The following is a 22,314-nucleotide window of genomic DNA, read 5'->3' as shown; positions in this document are numbered from 1 at the left end:
AAATAAAGACGAATAGCTGAAAATTCTTTCAACATTCAAGGAATTGATTTGTAGTGTTCTGTATGTAGGTGGATTTTTGATATGCGACAATTGTGAAACATCATGGTGCCCTTCATGTACTTAAATAATTTGATTTATTTACGAATCCTATACATTTCAATTCATTTTTGTATTATTTGTTTGAATTTTTCAATTGATATTTAAGAATGCAATTGATAAGTTTCTTATTCGCATATTCGCATTTTGTGTACGTCCTGGATCCCACTGCTAGCCACCATCTGTCTCTGCTTATAATGCTTGTGAATTAAAGTAATAGCGATGCAATATACACAGTATGCACATATGCCAATAAGAGATTGATCAATTAGAGTCCTAAACATGAATAGGAAGATTCAAGTAAAGAATACCAAGTGAATTTAAACTTCACCCAATTGTACAGGCAGGTGGCTATCAGGACTCAGTAACTAAGTAGATAATACGATGACGTTTCAAACGAATGGTACTGTTTTGGAGTCCTAAAGTGAACATTAACTCTGAAATGTTGGTACATCCGGCTAACGAGACTTAAATAGAACGAAATGCACATCCTAAATTCCTCTGCTAGCTACCATTTATCTTTGCGCATAAATTTTAGCATTTTATTTCTGAAATGAACTAATAGTATGTAATTAATACAGTTTGGCAGTAATATGTTTACAATTCAGTTCTACAAAATGATCAAATTTTATCTAAATGAAAAATTCATTAAGAGTTTGTAAATTTCTGATTCATATCATATACCGCCATCAATTGAGTTCATCCAATCACAATATTTAACGTCATTTCATCAGATAAATATTTTTGGATTTAAAAGTTTCTCGTTATCATTAAACAGATTGAATCTTCTGCCTTTGAAGTTATTTTAACCAAAGGATATTAAAACAAGCACAATATAATGCGAATGTCAATATTGATGTTAAGGAAATAATACAACCGGTACTCATGTTAGTTTAAAATTATCCATTGAGTGAATTTTTTAAAATGAAAGTTCAATTAATACAAATGATGTTTTTGTTGTTGTAAATAAAGTCTAATATACTAACTAGATTTCCTCAAATATCTTATTTCGAAGAATCACTAAACATGAAAGAATATTCATTAGTATATATGGTTTGTGGCTACTAATGGAATCTAGAACGCGAGTTTTGTCTTATTTAGGACTTGTCATTTGAACGTATCTGGATTACAGAGTTTATGTTCACACTGGGACTTAAATCAATCACGTTTTGCTTCAAACGCCAGGGCATTATCCACTGAGGTACTAAGTTCAGATAGTCAATAAATTATGCAGTAGGTATAAATTTATTAGTGATGGTCTGTAGTTCCCCATTGTTGAGCATGTTTTTAAGTTTAAAGCCAACTTATATTAGTCTCAATATTTTCACTAACTGATATTCGTTATAACATGCACCTCTAAAAAAATTAATTAAATAATGTTGCCTTAAAAAGCTTAGCTCTGCTTCAAGTATTTTTTGGCTTAGAAATGTTATCAAGTAATCCGTATTTGCCGATTGGATTTTACTGACTATGAATTGACTCGTTTTATCGCATTAGTCCACAAAACCCCTTATGATATTATTCAACATGTGCTCACTGGTGACTGACTTCAAGAGGTAATTCCTGGAGTTTTAATGAGAAGCTGTGATCAATGGAGTTCAACCAGGTTTCTTATGAGATAGTAACTCGCCGAAGACAATGGTGGACGGTGGTGCTCAATTTCGTGGACTATTTGTATTTAGACATTAACACCGTTGGATGCCAGCCGGCTCAGTGGTCTGGAGGCTAAGAGTCCGCACGTGAGACCGATAGGTCCTGGGTTCGAATCTCTTGAGGTGGGATCGTAGATACGCACTGCTGAGGAGTCCCATAATAGGACGAAACGGCTTTTCAGTGCTTCCAGGTCTTCCATGTTGGTCTAGCATCAATTGATTCATCAATCCAACTACTAAATTACTACAATCTCCACAAAACCCCTTCTGATCTTTGGATTAGTTGAATAACATAATAGTTTAAATATCATTTAGACAAATCTTTATCGCTTACTGATCATGTGTAATTAAGATGAATATGATGGAAAAGATTCCTACTGTTTCGAATCAGGTCTACTAGCATCGTAGTGAACGCAAACACAAATGGGGAAAACCAAACTTATTTGAACACAGAAATACATATTCTCTTCGTAAAATCTGAGAACCATATAGTAATTAGTTCATTTGCAAATATCCATCAATTGTCTCAGATTTTGTTGTACCTTTGTTTCCACATGAATCACTCTCTGTTCTCGTTCTCTTCTCTTTGATTTTCTCAACCTTCTGCCTCCAGTTATTCCACTTTCGATTAGTGATACATACTACTCATATATGTCGACATCAGCAACATACACCACAGCATTTATTTATATCTAGTTTGCAAATTTCAATAATATGTTCAAACTACTGAAATTATCATTAACCAGTAGAGTGAAATTATGGTGTATCGAATCAGGGCTAGTATTTCGGTGTTTTACTGTTGGCATAGAGAATAAATTACTGTCGAATATTATTGAAAGCTTTTCTCTGAGTTGATATACATCGAGTTGAAATGATGAAAAAGATTTGTATTTCAAAAGCATGATTTCTGTTCTCTAAACTAGATGGTTCAAATGTGAAGTTTTAATTTCATTCTTTATAATGTGAGCATAAGAGACAACAAAAAACAAACATTGTAATTTACTATTCAATAAATGATCACCCCTTTGTTTATTGATGTTTATTTATTTGTAGTTAGTATTTCATCTGATTTTTATATTTTCCTAATCCCAAATTCTCGTATGATCCATGGACTTTTCTACTATCTTTTTCCGTTTAAAAGCTATTGTAATTTAATCATGAATAAAATATTCCCATTTTAACTTTAAACTCCCTATTTCTGACAAATTGTATTCTCTTCATTATTGTATGTTATGATTTATGTGTTTAATCACGTAATATTTTTGGCTAAAGTTTTGTAATACTGTAGTGAGCAAGAACACCAGTGGGGACAATCGAATGTAGTTCACACAACATTACAGGACTTGTTAATACAATCTAATAATCAAATAGTAAATACGTAATTTGCAAAATGTTCATCACTTGTCCCATAATGACTCAGACTTCACTGTTCTTGCATTCTCATACAAATTGCATTTTGTTTCCATTCTTCACTGTTCGATCCTCTTGTTTCTTTACTGCCAGACCTTCTGTTCACAACTAACGTCATATACTACTTATGTCAATATAAGTAGCACACACCACAATTCTACCTTCTTGTTTTTCCTCATTGACAAACTGAAAATTAAGCGCCTGTGGCAGTAAATCAGCATCAGTATAACAGATTAATTATTCAAGCTATTAGCATGGTCTAACAAGATCACATCACAAATATTCGAATTCTTGGTACTTTTATAAGTTTATCTCAAGCTACTTAGTACATCAAGGACATTAATGAGTTATGAATCAATTACCTTGCATATGTAATATCAAGACCATTAGGTTTGGAAGGTCATTACACTTTTCCTAGATATTATCACTAGTTTCTCATTTATACGTATCTTAATGTATGGGTAAATACTTTCATTGATAACTCGAACTGCGCATGTTCACTTCTGATTTGCTTGAGTTTTATGTTTTCCTTATTAGTTATGATAATCGAAACCTTCAACGATGATAATACGTTGTTTGATCACATTTCTAATGCAAATTTCCTGCCATTAGAAGTACTTTTCTCTTTAATGGTGACCAGTCAAACTTTACAGCATCGATAACAGGAAACCTCAGGAATATATCAACCTATTGCTGAAATAAAATTCTCATTTTTCCTGTATAAAATACATTCTAAATCTCCTTTATTAAACACTGAAACAATTTAGTGACAGTTTTGATTTTTTTTTTTATTTTGATGGGGGAGGGTGAACTGAAAAACTTTTTTAAAATGTTTACTCAAGTGTTTAGAGTGACTTTTTTATTCTCATATTTCGTTGGCCCCCATTCAAAATGATATTCATTTTGACAGTCGGTTAATAATTTAGTTCATATTTCCAGTTAGCTTGATAATGTATACATTTCACTTAAGTTTTCTTTTCACGTGAATAGATTCCATAGACTAGTTAGCAACAAAAAAAGACTGAAAAATAAAATTATTTAGGCGGAAGCACTACCCATTTTTTTTCATCGATTTGAATTGCACTGTTGAAATATTAAAAGAAGTAGCAAAAATGTTTTTAGTATAAATGGGTTGAGCAATATAACAGACTGATCAAAGTTGAACGTGTATATTATTGGATTCCGATTTAGTGGTTTAGAGGTTAGGTGTCCGTTGCGAGACTGAAGGTTCTTGGTTCAATTATCGAAGGTAAGATCATCAGCAGCAGTACGTACTGCTAAAGAGTCTTATGCAAGGATGAATAAACTGTCTAGTGTTCCCAGATTTTCAATAGTTGTCTAACTTTGGTTGATTCATGATCTCAATAAAACCCTAATTTGTTTAGCCTAATAGATTGCTCAGAAATTATATCTTTAGGATTTCACTGAATGTATTGGTACGATAATAGATAATGGAAATAGAACTGGGTTAACTGAGTTCAGAGAATGAAGCATCTGAAAATCCTCCTTATGTGCAACAATTCATTCCAATCACCTAAAAATAGATTACACTGAGCAATACAAATAGAATGTAGCGACAGAAAAAGCTTGGTCTTTCAGTAAAAATGACAATTAACAAATATAAGACTTTTTGTATAACTTATTGACTAACTGGAATTCGTAATGGAAGTATCAATAAATGATTTATACTGACTGATCCAACAAGTGAACAAACTGTCATATGGAGGTATTCAAATTAATTGGAAGCAAGAATCGCAGTTTAAATTGAAGGAACTTGTATTTTATGAACCAACGATGTAAATTTTGATACTTAATAAAACGTATAGTATATTAACAAGATACACCATTTACAAATTTATATGATGATATCTGTTGTACACCAAATTGTGTACACTCAGATATTAAGCCTTTTAAATAAAAGGTTAGTATGAAAGTAGATCAATAGAATTTAGTGTGTCTTGAAGAATGGACAGTACGGATTCTGATACTAACTAGGGACCTATTAAAGAATAAACATCTCATTTTAGCAAACCATTTAATCTGATACCATAGATCCATTTTATTTCAGTATCACAACTGTAATGGTAAAATAACTGGTAAATACACGTTTAATTTCTGTTGGCTACCGAACAAATAGTGAACAACATTGAATTAGCAGAAAATGATCAACATTCTTACTTGATTCTTATTTTAAATCAAAATTGCACTAATTAACAAATATGAGTTTGTACTTTTCATAACTATAAAAAGATGTATGAGAAACCTTGTACACTGTTGATTAATAGATAAGTCGATGGTTAGTGCTAGCATTTTATATTAAGAAGGTAGGTAGTTGTTATTAACAAACTAATATCATAAATTCAGAATATTCTTGAAAACTCTATGGAGGTGAACAAACGTTTACGTACTTGTTTACTTACTTATTTTCTCTGGTTAGCGTTTTTTTTAGCGAGTTAGTTTTCTACGGGATAGGGTCGCTAACCCCATCCCCAACCCTCCTCCTTTACCCGGGCTTGCAACTGGCAGTAATTCTAGAAGAGATACAGGCGTAGTTAAACGTTTACGTAGTGTTATACTTTCTCAACTGAATAGTTTGACTAAAAATATACATAACAAAGTTTTCGAGAATGGTCAATCACAGGCAAGATTACCAAACTGTCCAATTATCCACACTTATGGAATGATTTTGACAAGTTTCTTTTTCTTTGGAGTATACGCATGATTGTATTGTTCATAATAATAATAGTTTACAGTCAAAACAATGTAGCCTTTAAAGTGTAATATCATATAAAAGGCATCTAATTAAGCTACAAATATTTTCATATGACCACAAAAAATATTGTTATTATTAAATCTCTATTATTTATTTATCTATCTAATTCTAGTTAATATTAACATTTGATGATTATGATCAAAGTTTAACTGTACATGTTGCACGTGCACGTAATCTTCCAGCGATGGATTTAAATGGTTTAGCTGATCCATTTGTAAAAGTAAGACTACATCCAGATCCAACAGAAGAGTAAGTATAACTAATTAATTATGTTTTAGTTATGAATTTTAGATTTCTTATGATGAATTTCTTTTCTACGGTTCATTGTACTAGATATAATACTTTGGAATTATATGTAGCAATGTGAATAATAATTTTAGATTAAGATCATAGTTTATATAGCTTTAAATAGTTTACAGAAAAGTGTGAATCTAGGATTTGTGCTAGCTGGTACTCGTTCGCGAGACATGACTGAAATCTGGAATGAATTGGCGCTCCATGCAGTATTCAAACCCTTTTTATGATCTAACATTAAATGATGTGAGCCGTGATACGAAGCTATTTGATCCAGTGATTATATTGTAACTTGATCGTTGACGTTCGTTACTACTCAGTGACAGATTACTTTTAAGTTGAATGTTGTTTTTAAGTCACATGACTTGGTGATCACGTTCGAAATCTACTTACTGGAATCTAATAAACACTGAATAAAAGAGAACTTAGTGTCGTCATTACATGACTTATTGAAATACACTTTAATTTACTTCAAACAACATAACAGAAATGCAAACTGATCTGTTCGTAAATAAATATAGAATGTTAACACTGAATCTTCCTTACAAGCTTGATTACACTGAATGGATATTATGTTTGTAATATGCTTGAAGCACATTTTGGCAAATATTTACATTTATCTTAGTATTTAGGACAAACATTGAATAGACGTAAAAAGACTAATAATTTACACTCTTTACTCATGTTGACTTTCGCCGACTTTCGACTAGACGCTTGTAAAATCCTCATGATACAAATTTAAGAAATAAAGATGATGTAAGACAAAGAACATCTCTTGATTTGATCGACTTTAGTAAACCAGACAAATTCGCTTGTATTCTATATGGTGTCCAAGGGAGTAGTATTCAGTCATTTTTAAAAGAATCGTATTCTCATTGATAGAATGGTTCGAAACAGATTTCCTGAAGTTATATTATCATTCAGAAGTGAAGCAGCTGTTAATGGATAACATGGAATGAGAGCTGAGCTTTATCTAAAGTTACGTGGAATCAGAAGCATAAATTATTGAATTCTAACTTTACTACTCAGTAGTATTATACACTCACTGAATAAACAAAAATTGTAACTAGAGATTACTGTGAAGTATGAAATTAGAACGAAATGGATATATAGATGATTTTCGGTTTCAAATAAATTCTATGGAAGACATAAATTCATGATGAAAATACAGCTCAAGTTGAATAGACGTTCAGGCGAGACTCTAATTTATGGACGACCTTCGAAAGAATCTTAAGTAACCTTGAGAAATATTAGCCAATCAGCAAACAATAAGTATAAGGTAAAAATATGTTATACAAAACCAAGGAAATAAAGTGGATACACTTCTTATACGTAATTCAAAAACTTGTCAAGGTTAGAAAGAGGTTCAGAGGTTCTAAAATTTTAATGCATGCAGTAGAGGAAATCATCCATACAGCTATAGAATAGTAGGCCTCTGGAGTCATGATAAAGTCTGAAAAACTCTTTCAGCCTCGACCACATAGTTTCAATATTGTTTATGTGCACTCCGGTTGTTGAGTGCACAAAATGTTACTTGTGGGTAACGACACGATGCACATAACCAAGCCTATGTAGGAGTCTGTACGCTCTCCAAACATCCATATATATTGTAGTACCTGGCTCCAGCCAGTGTTACTGGTGCTTTTATTATCCAGTTCGCAATAATTGTAGTAATTTGCCTTAATTAGGAATTATATATGGGGTTTTCATCATGAACTGACATCAGCTATAATGCCAGAAATTTATCTAGCCAGATGGACAAAATGCTTTCACGTTAAAATCCGAGATCTATTATCTCATACCTGATTGATTCGTCCACAATTTATAGTCCCGCTGTTTTATTTGTTATAGATGCTCAATTATCACGTTTTGTACAAAATTCCTTGTGAACCGATCGTACGTTAGCATTAAGCATTGAAGTTGACACCGTAACCTTGAAATCTTTAAAATGCCTCTGATTGGTTCGTTCATAAATTAGAGTCTCGCCGACGTTTATAAATCGCGTAATTGTAAAAGTGATTTAAAAATCTAAGTCTTGATATATATTTTCTTTTTCAAATAAAACTGAAGTTATATCATATTAACATTTTTATTTTGAATCATTTATTTTATACAATTATTATGTTAAATATAATCATATTAGCCCTGATTTTAATCGTCAAACAAAATATATGCCTAATACATTAACACCTGAATGGCAACAGACTGTTGTATTTATGAATTGTATAAAACGTACATTGAAACGACGTGTACTTGAAGTAACTGTATGGGATTTTGATCGATTAAAAACAAATGATTTTATGGGACAAACAATTATTAACCTTGGTGGTAAGCATTTTAACTTTATTAGATCAAATTAAACATGTTATAATTCTAATATCATTAAAATTTTTACATATTATTATAATAATTATTTTTATCTGTAACATGAAAGAATATTTGGTATGACTGATATGTTTTTGTCGTTTAATGCTATATGTTATATCTGGTCGTCGCTGATTGTTATGTCGGAAACGTTTATCACTTATACTTGAAAAGAGGGACCTCCGAAATTCCCCATGACACGAAAGTGAAAATACAAAAGACTGATATAAGTGAAGATTTATTAACTCCAAAACACGACGACGACAACCCTTCTCGCGTCATGGGAATTACAGAGGTCCCTCGCTTCAAATATAAGTAATAACTGTTTCCAACACAACAACCAGCGACGACCAGATATATCAAGTAGCATTCAAATAACAAGACATATCAGTAATAAGGTAGTAAGAAATATGATACATAAATTTTCATTTCCTTTACTATGATTGTCATAAATTGTTTAAGGGTTATAACACTATTTTAATATACAAATAAAAGAAAATGGCTTTAATAGGGAGTTGTCTTCTCATTCACTTACCATAAATTTAATCTACACTCTTATGTAATAATTTCAAGGAATGTATTCATATAAAATCTGTTGGGAAAGTAGGTTTCCATATTATTCATTCTTTTCAACTTTCCTAAGTGAATCTTTCTTGTCAGCTAATTCAATTTATCTCTCTCACTTTTACAGAAATAACATTGATACGAGAGTAGGACTTCATTGAAAAAGGTTGTAAACACTAGGATTAATTATAGTGTTCCGAGACGTAAAGCATTACGTGTTCACGTTAAAAAGTATTACAGTGTTCGGACACTAACTTATGCACCACGATAATGTTAATACAGGTTTCTTTCCATTTCATGGCAAACTAATATTAAATTTTCCTAAATCACAAGACTAATTTTTAATAACTAAATGATTTCTTAAATGAATTCGTAAAACTACTGACTTCTGTTTACATTATTTGAAGTAACAATCTATTAATAGAATGAATTAAATGATCTATTCGATTACTGAATCCTTCTTAAACGAGTGCTTAACAAAAGTTAGTGATATTGGATAAATAATGGATTTAAATATTAATTAATAATTTGATGGTTGAATTCATGAGTCAATTAAAGCTAGACCACCATGGAAAACCTGAAAACACTGGACGGCCTATTGTGGGACTCCTCATCAGTGAGCATCCACAACCCCACCCCGCGAGACTCGAACCCAGAACCTATCGGTCTTACGAGCGAACGCGCAACCCCTAGACCACTGAGTAGGCATCCAACGGTGTTAATGTATAACTTTAACCAATCCACTATATCACTATAACATCTACAAAACCCCTCCCTGATTAATGAATAACTTACAATTTGATGGAAACAGTAAACGTTCCTCCATTAATTTACGGAACGAAATGGTTGTTAAGATAACTGATGAAACAATAATAAACAGTTGCGGGTAATTATTAATTAAACAATGAACTCAACCTAAATTTAATTGTTATGATAAAAATTGATTACGAAATGGTCGATATTTTATATATTCCAAGGTGAATATTATGGAAAAAAATGCAAGTATAGTGATTACAAGTATGAAAGAAATGGTCTAAAAACTAATTTAAATGTACACTATCCTGAAATGAATTTATTTATTTAAATATATAAACATGGGTATAAGGAGGCACCAAATAGATATTCGCCACACAAATCAAATGATTTATGTGAGGGTTGGAATACTGCTTGGGTGACCGAACTGAAGCAGGTGGTTTTCTTAGGGGGACACACCCCGAGCCTTTGACCTAAAGGCCAAATCCACAAGGTAGTGGAGCAACGTAAAGAGATGAAGTCCCATGGTAGCCGGTGATCAACAGTAGGTTCATATGCCATTTGTTTCTTTAGGATACTGGAGCCCATGTTCACCATTGGTTTGGAATCAGAGTTTTCCAACTCCCCTAGGTGGATCTTCCGTATCCACCAACTATTTATTTTTGTTTCGATATCATGCAAATTTCTGAATGCATTTCTTATCTGTAGCTAGCTTTTTCTTGCTTCCAAATAAAAATATTATAATAAGTAGACCTATTCAATACTTTTGGTAAAACACTTAGTTGGAAAGTATTTACAACTGTTTAAGTATGGCAAAGAATTAGATAGACCAGTTATGCTAAACTTTAAAATTCTTAAGCGCTTTGGATAAGAATAAGTCAATTATTCTTTATTCTTAAAAGCACTGACTTGAAACTCAGTGGTTCTTACACTACAAATTTGGCCACGAATATTCTACATTTATAATTACAAAACTAATTCATTCATTTACATAGAAGTTAACTTATTCGCTTGAAAAATGTTCTTTTGTATATCAATAATTTTCTTAAATTCTTGTCATACTAATGATACATTTATATTATTTCAAATGAACATATAACTATTTCAGATAAAGAATACCTTGATGGTAAACCTCATTGGTTTAGTCTTCATGGGTTAATGCCAGTTGTTATACCAGTTCCTAAAAAGTCAGTATCTTCATCGAAAACTTCATCTGATAGTTCAAGACAAGCTAAGGTAATTCTGTTGCTTTATTATCATTGTTATCGAAGTAGTTTGACCTTTTAAACATTGTTTTCATACAGTATTTCAGGTCCTCACTTATTCAGTTACAATCAGCGTAGAACGTGGGATATATATGCATCTGTTCAATTTACCACACCACATCACAATGAAATGACATCATTAAAATAAATCTATGAGTTGTAAAAGTACTAAGATTTCTGGTGGTAGAAGAAACAACTGGACCTAAAGATTATTTGAAAATAAGGAATAAATACGGTGAAATAGAGTTACAAGTTAATTTCGAAACTCAGGATCATATGGAAGATAATAAGTAAATACATTTGCTCCACTATAATTGATTCTGAACCATATCACCTAAACCCTGTACCTGCTAACATGGCTGAGGCCGACAGTCAGAGCATTCATGGTCTGGAGTTACATTTCGTTTTTCCGACTACAACTTTCTACCAACCTACTAGTAGTGATTGGAAAGTATATTACATGTTCTAAACATCTCTATCGAAGAAGATTCACGGTATCGACAAATTATTTTTTATCTTGAACCAATACTCCGAGTCTAATTTCAGTGTTTATCATACGGTAGTCCTAAGATAAATGTGCAATGTTTCAAAGACACCTATGATTAAATACTAACAACCTACGAATATCCCCCATCATTTAAGGTCATGTTACACAGCCACAAGGCAAAATTTACTGATCTGTTGTTTAGTATACTTGCCCATTGCACGACAGCCTACAAATAATTCATTGCAGTATCAAAGCAAGGATCAAAGTATTTGCTAAATCAGCCGAAATTAAGTTATGTAAATGGGAAGGAAGTGTTTTCAAATTGGACCATGTATTTATTATATGTACACTACTAAAGAACAGTGAACAAATGTTAATATATATCCGATGCCTCATAGATTGATATCAATTCCTAATATTCATATAAATGATGTCATAAAAACTATAGTCGCGTTCATTATTTCACAGTGAAACACGCATGTAAAATTCTGAAATCTAGTGTAAGGTTCCTTATTCGTCTGTAAATTAGTAAAAAGACTTAGACTGATAAACTTTTGGTTAATCATACCTCAGATTTAAAAATATATTCCCAACTGCACTTATTGATTACTATCAAAAACTGCAACTCAGTTGTAACCTCAGATGTTGTTCACAGGCATTAACAATCATATTTCAGTTATTTCACTCATAAAAACATACTACTTTCACTGACATTTTATGACACCAGGATTATTAGACGAATATTTCAAGTATATGTGTTTAATTTGTTTTTTAAAACTATGTTACTACATTATCAATCAATAGTGAATTGTGTAATCATTTCAATCTTTTTGTTCAGAGCTCTAAGGACAGTAGTTCTAGAAGAAGTACAGTGAATAAATCACTGAAAGGTAAGTTACATTTCTTCTGTTTAGAAAGTGATTGATCGATGATATCATTAACTAAATTTGTTGACTTTTTCGAATGAATAGTTTAAACTCAGAATTAAGGATTCTTTTTTTATATGGAGGAGTATTATCAACATTTAGCTGTATCGTAAGCATAACTTATTTATTTAATAACATTGTGCGCTTACCAGTTGACGACTATTTTTTTAAAAAATCTCTTTTCATGATTAGTTGTTGTGTACCCTACCTAACCGTGAAATTTAAAATTATGTTCCATAGAAGGTATAAATCGAATTGCCATTAAATCTACTGTTGCTTAGTAAGCTTTAATAACTAAATGGGAATATTATTTATTCGATTTTGTCTGCTGATCATAATAAAATATCTAACACAAAATGCAATCAACTAGTAAGCTAAGTATCTTAGACTAAAGGTTGTTTTAAACAAATTACTGAACAGATTTTTGAAGGATTATAAGCATCTGATTATGTTAGATGATTTAAAACTATCGCGGAGTTATCGTGAACTTAGTTTTTACGCTTATTAGTGTTCTTCAATGTGGTTACATGAAATCTAGTAGGAACTGATTCTTCCTGTGGAATTAAAACCTACGTTACCTAGTTTTAAACAGAGAAAATACTATTGAACTATTCAAGTTACAACTGACCTTCCATACGACTAAAGATTTGTTTCATGTGACTAATGTCATCAAAAATGGTGATTCTATTGAGTCGGTAAAAATTCAAAAAATGATGTAACTACAGATATGGATTGGTCATTTCATGGGATATGTCTTTTTTGAGTTTTAAAATAATACAAAAAAATACACAGTTAGTTAAAATACTAAAGATATAAATTGAGCAAACCAATGTAATACTATATTACACATTATATGCTTAGAAGTAGCTTGCAACAAAAGGTGAACCTTCGTTTTTTATTTGGTAGTACGAATCAGAGAGACCTCCATTCACTGAGTACAATACCTGTCTTTACTTATCTAGTTTGTCGTGACAATGCAGTGTTCAGCTTATTGGAATTTTTTGAAACTCGGTCAACTGAATATTTTCAGTGATATTGACTATATAATAAAAAAAGGAATGATCATTTTTCTTAGAAAATAATTATTTTAACCTAGTTCACTTCTATATGCAATCTGAACAATTCAAGCAGACGGAAAATTTAATTTATGAAAAAATGGTATTAAAACGATAATGATAAACATTACTTTACTTACTTACTTACTTACACCTGGTACTCCCAAGGGAGCATAGGCCACCGACCAGCACTCTTCAACCCACACTATCCTTGGCTTTCCTTTCCAGTTCTGTCCAATTTTCGTTCATTTTTCACATGTACATAGCTGAACATTAACTAAGGAATATATATTATGGTGGGGAGAAAGAGTTGACCTGAGAATAATGTGTTTTTGAGCTATTTATTTTGAACGACCTGGTCAAATATATAATTGTCAAGGTAGTTTTGTGTAACAACCAATGAAAGTCTGTTAACTAAAAGCTTAATAAATAATAAAGAGATTACCCCATCATCATAGGCCTTAAAAAAATTATCATGGTAGATTAAAGGTTACTACAAAATATTCCTGTACACATAAACGGTGTCTGAATTTACCGATAACAAAGGCTCATATAAACATGAGAATTCGTCCTTGAAAATTCCTATACAATATTTTGAAAGGTATGGTAATGTCACTTATATGGCTAATTTCGAATATGTGTTTGTAATCGATGAACATGGTCCTCCACTCCCTACGTTTATCGTAGTATTTGACACTAACTGGTTTTGAAGCTGTCTAGACAAATGTTTCGTAAAGCTTGTTTGAATTGCCCGATTATTCTTTCCTATGTATGTGCCGCCATGCAAACATATGAATTAGTAAATTAGTTTCAATAAACCCCTTAACAAATATATGTGTGACCAGATCGCTCTAAGTAAGAGGTGTAAATGCATCATACTTTTCAGATCAACTTCGCCTACTTATTACACTTTCAAAATGTATAATAGGGATTAATTACTGTTTGAAAAGAACAAATCAAATAATATGAAAGTTCAAAATTTAACGATAAATAAAGCTGAAGCCAATTTGTCTTATTTTACTAAGGATCCCTACCAACCATTATCTCATGAGCTGAAACACGGAAGTCTTCACCTAACTACATAACTTAATTCAACAGTCATAAACTTCATTAATTAATAGAATGATCTAATCTAGCTGTTATTAGTTACTTTACTAATATGCTAATCAACAAGACATATCGACATTAGCATAATCTAGTGGGGGGGGGAGAGAATATCTAGTATATTTCTCAATTACCTTAGTTATTGAAATTTATAATTATTCATTTCCAGAAAACTGATAAACTAATGATGTAAACATTCATATATGAGGTTCATATTTTAAAAATCAAATGGTTGATAAATGTTGTTTTTTATTTCAAGGACGTAAATAATTTTGAAGGATTGATGTTTAGGGTTGCAATCGACCAGTTTGTTGTTGGCATATTTGCATGCCGTGCGTATTGCCTCGATATAAACTTCACCCTATTGCATAAGCAACTGGCTAGTAGGACTCAGTAGCTAAGTGGATAACGCGATGGCGTTTGAAGTGAACGGTGCTGAGTATAAGTCCCGGAGTGAACATCAACTCTGGAATGAAGGTACATCCAGCTGACGAGTCGCATATTGGACAAAACGTGCGTCCTGGATTCCACTGCTAGCCACTACCCATCTTTGCATATAAAATAAATACTTGGCTTATTGTTTCTTATTTCTTAACAAAAATTATCATTTTTTTATATTTAATCTTGTGATATTTTATTTAACTAGGTAACTTGTTATAATGGAAATTAACTCAAGTACATTTATGAACTGATCATCTTTTTCTCAGTATGTGGTAATTAGACCACCAATACTAAACAAAAAGTTTTAACTTTCTTAGTTAATTAAAAATTATTCACTTGCATACGAACTAATTGTATTTCAGGTTAATTTCTATTATGAAGTAAATTTTTGCATCATCTTGAAAACTACTGAGAATTATCAGTTGTTGAATAGATATTTCACACAACCTATTGGTAAACGCTTGTGATAATAGAGAGAACTGGAAACAAGATTTCGTTATTTGATAGAAAGTTTGATACTTTATAACAGTTTAGTTTAAATGTCGTAACTTATATTATCAACTTCATTCGATCATTGATATATCACTGTTCTCATTATATCTCATATCTAAATTTAGATCTTATTGATCATAGGTTCAGAAGTGCGGTCAGTGAAAGTAAATTTAATTGTTCACTGGGCGTGAACGGACAGACACTGCTTTGAACTCGCCTAATATGAACTGCTCGTAATTGTGCTCAATAAAGTATTGTTTAGCCCATACACTGACTCTATTTAATCGTGTATTATGTATGTAGTATAACGTGATCTAGTCTGTCCATGGCATATTGATCAAGGAGTATCCAGTCTAGGAGTGACATGATCTTAGTCACCAGTTTTATTATAATATAATTGAAGTATATGGTGGCAAATGGAAAAAATTTTCATTTTCTATTTATATCAGGTTTCTAATACAAATTTGAGAAATTGTACATTATGTAAAATTCAATTGAGAATATGTAACCAAATAAATGTGTAAACTTTTCATCCACTTAGTAGCTGAATAGATTTCGCTTCAATTCAAGAACACTATCTATCACGTACAAAATAATAATAAAAACACAACTTATCTAACAAGCACCTTAGCTAAACATTTAAAGTCTTAATTTGAATAATTGAGTTAACATCAAACCTGAAATAAAGATACATCTAATTGGACAGTCCCAAATAAGATGAATCTCTCAGTTTTGTCCCTACTGCTAATCACTGTACAGAAGGTTGAAATAGTCATTTATTTTATCGACTATGAGCATCAATAAAACTAAGGTTTATATATATTCAGTCTAGTGAATATCCTGTTCACTAGTTCAAGTCTCATTTAATCAACTTAGTTTGAAAATTGTTCACTTGTATAAATTAACTAGACCAAAAATTGAAAATAGAATTGTGTTTATTTATTTATTTATTCTTCTGCTCAATCATTTTAACGCATAAACAATAAAATTCTGTCTATGTGTCTTAGTTCATTCAACACTCTTATTAAATTTAATCAGTTCTGATGTTTAACATTTAATTTGACTAGTCTTTATATTTCTGTCACTACCTATTATTATCATTATCATTATAATTATTATGGTCTCTATAACTACAAATATAAACAAAGTTAAACTTGCTACACAAACTATGAGATATAAACATAATCAATAAATTTGTAAACCGACAATATTCATCATACTCCTTTATATCAATTATACTGTAATAATTTCAACAGTTGAGATCATGAGTCAATTGAAGTTAGACCACCATGGAAAACCTGGAATCACTAGTTGGCCGTTTCGCCCCATTGTGGGACTCCTCAGCAGTGCGCATCCACGACCCCGCCTCGTGAGATTCGAACCCTGGACCTATCAATCTCGCGCCAGGCGCTTAACCAACTAGACCACTGAGCTGGCCGGCATCCAACGGTGTTAATGTCTAACTTCAACTAATCCACGAAAATGAGTGACACATCCATCATTGTCATCAGTGTAATAAATGAATAAAATACAATAAAAAAAAAGAGATAAAGTTTATTTGAATTATGTAATATAAATTGGTACAATACATTTTGAGTAAACTAACTAACTTGTTAAAACATTTATATATAGAAAGAGAGAAAGAAAGAAGTTAGTTAAACAATTGAGACATAAGACAAATTATGATTGTCATAGAATTTGTCCTTTAATTATATTTTAGAATATATTTGTTAAAGAGGTTATCATCAGATGTATATGTCGTTCAAAGGATTTTTGATGTAAATGAGCCTAGTGTAAAATAAATGTCAAAGAAATGATAAAATCGATTGATAATGATGTCAATCGCAGTCAACTTAGACTGAATGAAATCTTAAGTTCATTCGACTACTGATTATTCTATAGGAATATATTCTACTATTGGTTATAGATTGAAATGACTCAAAATGATGAATTTCATCCTTCTTTTTACAATTCCTGGATATATGGTCAATAAAGCATGTATATGGGAATGATCAAATTTATATAATTATTATTGGAAAAAAAGCAGTGATTAGTACGTTGAGAACGAGAACGTTCATCACTATCGCTTGTTAAGATTCATCAATAAGAATTATGTTATTTTTCAAAGTAGGCTAACTTCTTATATTCTGACCAATTACACATTCTGACTAATACAATTAAACCCAAAGATAATCTTAATTAATATTGGTCTCAAACATAAGCCTTTATCCTTTGTCTTAGTCTCTTATCTGATAAGAGGAAACACATCAGTCAAGCTTTTATATACCTATTTTTAAGACACCTAGTCTATATATATAGCTCAACACTTATTAGTTTGTGTACACTAAGCATCTGATCACATCGCACTCCAAGTAACATATCTTACTTTACATATAATGAAGTCAAATATGACAGAGAACGAAGCAGTAGGTACTCAATTATTTAAAAGTAAAGGGATATTAAAAGGTATATCAACAGTTGACAAGTTCACTGAAAGCCCATAATACAGGGAATGTAGAATTACAATGATTCAATTATCTAATAACTATAAAAGAAAAAAATGGATAGAATTCAGTCACTACTAGAATGTTTTACACTTTACTGTTTAATGAATGACTAGTTCAAGATATAAATTTTCACATACATAACTCTTAAGGTGAGTGAGTTATCACTGATATCTTTGAGTCCTTAGTGTTTGGCTCTGCCAGAAATTTACTAAGGTTAGAAACATTAATTACTAATGAAGCCTATGACGCATATTAATTATCTTTATCTATTGAAATAGCAGTCTTATAAGACACACTCTAAATAATAAATATATTTTTGTTAAATCCCAATGAGTAGAAAACTTATATTTTTGACGTTTTGTGACTTAATTTAAACTACTTCTTCAAAGTAAACAACTAAACAAAATTAACGCAAGTTAAAACAATACAAAGGAAATAGTGCAAAATATTTCTAGTACAATCAAAATCATAATAGATCTGAATATATCAACGTCAAGTCATTCATAATGAACTTGAATATGTTTGACCAAGTTGGTTAAGAATGACTTGACATTGGCATATTCAGATCTATTATGGTTTTGATTGTAGCAGAAATATTTTGCACTATTTCCTTTGTATTGTTTAAACTTTCGTTAATTTTGTTTAGTTATTTACTTTGAAGAAGTAGCTTAAATTAAGTCAAAAAACGTCAAAAATATAACTTTTCTACTAACTAGATTACAACATAAAATATATTTGTTATAACCATTCAAAATAAATCAGATTTATATTTTCATTATATATTAAATGATATTGTCAATATGAGCATGTTCCCTTTGATTCTCATTCTTCTTGTGCATTCCTATAATGTGTAATTTTTTTATGTTTTTTTATTCACAGATCAACTTCAGTCTCAAAGAATAAATATATGACATTGAAATACACCCGCGATATATATACTGACTAGATTATTAATGAGTTCATGTCTGTCGAATTGAATCCAACTATTGTTTCTTTCTAAGATAAGCATACAACAACTGTATACATGCATAATATATATCAGCTTCTTGCATAAAACAGTAATAAATATCATAAGTCATATGGTTATGTTGAATTTTAATACGACTATAAGAACATCTTCAATTCTATCATCATCGTGATCATCAACATCATTATCATCACCATCATCATTATCTTTAGTATAGTTTATCTTTACATTCCATTATTTTGCCGTATGTATTTAATTTCAATTATTATTACTATTACTATCTATATATGACAATTTGTTGTTCTTCTGATTATTGAAATAACAGATCATAATTGTTAATGAATAAAGAAAATTTCCAATGGATTATTTATTATCTTCAATATTCTACGGTGTTATACATTGATTATTTTGTTTTTTGAAAAACGACAACTTTATGATACCATACTAAACTGATATTTATTTATGTTTATATACGATTACTGTTAGATAATATGAAATGGATATAAAACTATATATATTTTCGAAGAACAAAGATTTTTAAAACAAGCATATATCTTTTTATAATAAGACTAAATATTTTCGGTTTGTTTAAATGTTCCTCATCACTTTCACCTCTCTTGTACGCATCTACCTATTGACTTATGTTTTTCATTCAAAAGAAAGCAAAGTTGTATATAATGTAGAAGTTTAGAATTTATATGAATATATATATATATATACCCTAAACTGATCATGTATATGTAATATTCTCTTTTTTTCATGACCACTTTACCTTATATCTTCTTGTGTAATGAATAATCTCTAAAAGAAAAACTGGATAGATCAATCAAAAATGTGTGTTTTAATGCAACCAAATTTTGTGTTTTTCTTGGCAACAATCAATAATTTAAGTTAAATAGTTTATGATAAATTTATTAAGAAGTAAGCAAATACTTGGATGAAATATAAACAGTGTTATAATTCTAACTTATCACTTGTGTTGATATGTAGGGAAAACCAAACTATATAAGTATATGAATCATCTTTGACGTCTTGAAGATAAAATTCCTCAAGGACTTATTTCATTTGAAGAATTATTGAATACTAGAAATGAATGAGTTTTGTGTTGCTCTAGAAATTTTCAATAATACAGACAAATGAATTTTTTGTGAATCAATCTTTCCGCTTTAGTTTGGTCAGCAAATATTATTATTGACGACTTTATTCAATATTATATTTTGGTACAATATAGAAATTCTCAGCACAAGTTACGCAAAAAAACAGTAACAAAGACAAAAAAAGGAAAAAAAAGGTTTCAAAAAACCGAAAACCTGTACAACTTTCCAAATTAGAGACATGTTAAGAATGCAGGTTATTGACTAGGTTCACTCTAACAACCTGTTCGTCACAGAGTATATTTGCTTGGTAAGGTATTATAGAACATTTATAATTTTACTTGCGTGCATGGATTTTAATGTAATTACGTCTCATTCTACCAGAAGATATACAATGAGAAAGTTATGAGTGAAGAGGATGGTTAGTATCTGATAAGATAACGCCTGCCAGGAGTTTGCATGACTTTGGATGTCTATTCACAACCATATTAATTATGACCTCGAAAGATTCACCACACACCTTGCTAACTGCCTTCAGCACTCTCCGCAATACAGCAAAGACTTTTCTCAAAGGCCCGGTAAAGAATCATGGAGAACGGTAAAGAATAATAGGTAATATGCAAGAATTGACAAATTGTAAGAGTAAATGACGAGTAATCCCAAGAGCATGCAATCTCTTAATGTAGTAGGTCAGACGGAAAACTTTCTTCGATAACAATAAAACGCGAGAAGACCAAGACAGATCAAAAGAAAAGGTAACACCAAGACAATTGACCTTCGACACTGTGTTTATCAAAGAGTCTTTAATGGCACAAGCACTATGGGATCCTAAAGTGGTGTTTAGATGCCGTTCATGTCTCATGCTAAAGTTAACAGCTTGATATTTCGACGGATTAAGACCATTACTAACAGACCAACAATCAATACAAGACAAAAACTCATTCATTTCTGTCGGATGTAAAGAGGAAGAGATAGGTATACGAACTGTGAGATCATCCGCATATTTCACAAAAGTGTCTACTGTGGAAGATGGCAGATCATGCAATTGAATCTGATTTCAGTTAACTAATGATGCAGAGTAACAATTACCTAATGATTTTGATAAGTAATTTCTTGACTACAGACTTGGTCGAAATTCATCTGTTAAGAATTTGAGAATGATTTCTAAATGTGACATTTCGTGATTATATTTCTCATGAGTATGTTTTTTTGAAGTTTGGATATCACGTATACATATTTCTTTGTAGGTCATATACCTTTGTGTAATTACAGTTATATATTTTGTTATTATATATGACAATTATATTTGAAATAATCTCAGCGATTGAAATCATTCAAACGTTTCGTCCAGTAAACGTATGTGGACTTCTTCAGGGTAATAATCAAAATTTTTACTTTGATTGTTAAACACTACATGTTTCTTAAATGATTACAATTTTGATTATTACCCTGAAGAAGTTCAGATAAGTTTACTGGACGAAACGTTTGAATGATTTAAATTTCAATCGCTGAGATTATTTCAAATATAATTTTGCACATATAATGACTTCTCTATACTCGGTGCCTAATTTTTGTCAAACCATTCGTTCTAATACTGAAGAATATTCGTATAAAATATATAAATTTTGTTAGGTAATTATTGTACTAATTTGCTTTTATTTATATCAAGTAAAAAATAGTTCACTTATAAGAACACAGAGTAGAAAAGGTTCGTATTCGTTTGAGCTTTCAGTAGACTCCTTTTTAGTTTAAAACAGATATCAAAAGAAGGTCATAGAATGTCTTATATTTATAAAAGAGGACAATTTCCAAGTCAAATAAGCAAATTTAATTCGCTCATCAACACATGTGATTGGACAATTTGTTCTAAATTACTTCATCATATAATAATTTATTGATTTCTTGCTTCGTAATCAGTAGTATTTTAAGCATGTACTACTTTTATTTGACACTTAAGTATGTTAAATCCTTTGTTAACAGGAAAATATGAGGGTATTTTTAAAGTAACAGAAGTCGCTAACTGATCAAATTTACCAATACATAAAGCTCAAAAGATAGTAACTAGTTTAA

The 22,314-nt window shown here is 30.9% G+C and overlaps 1 protein-coding gene across 2 annotated transcripts in view; it reads left to right on the top strand.

The window, feature by feature from the left end:
• The window catches only part of MS3_00007333 (uncharacterized protein), a gene marked incomplete at both ends in the record, with an annotated part of 141,075 nt that extends 121,078 nt beyond the window's left edge, over positions 1–19,997 (top strand). The window contains 5 exons of one of the 2 annotated variants that reach the window (XM_051215594.1): positions 6,044–6,180; positions 8,369–8,553; positions 11,015–11,142; positions 12,497–12,548; positions 19,063–19,997. In XM_051215594.1, the coding sequence (XP_051066124.1) occupies positions 6,044–6,180; positions 8,369–8,553; positions 11,015–11,142; positions 12,497–12,548; positions 19,063–19,094 (534 nt within the window). Of the gene's footprint in view, positions 1–6,043; positions 6,181–8,368; positions 8,554–11,014; positions 11,143–12,496; positions 12,584–19,062 lie in introns of those variants that run through there. The other variant, XM_035730102.2, reaches the window with a different exon arrangement.
• Between the last annotated feature and the right edge of the window lie 2,317 nt (positions 19,998–22,314).

This window comes from Schistosoma haematobium, chromosome 4 (genome assembly GCF_000699445.3).
Source record: "Schistosoma haematobium chromosome 4, whole genome shotgun sequence".
Lineage (NCBI taxonomy): Eukaryota > Metazoa > Platyhelminthes > Trematoda > Strigeidida > Schistosomatidae > Schistosoma > Schistosoma haematobium.
This window is presented reverse-complemented; position numbering and strand designations above follow the sequence as displayed.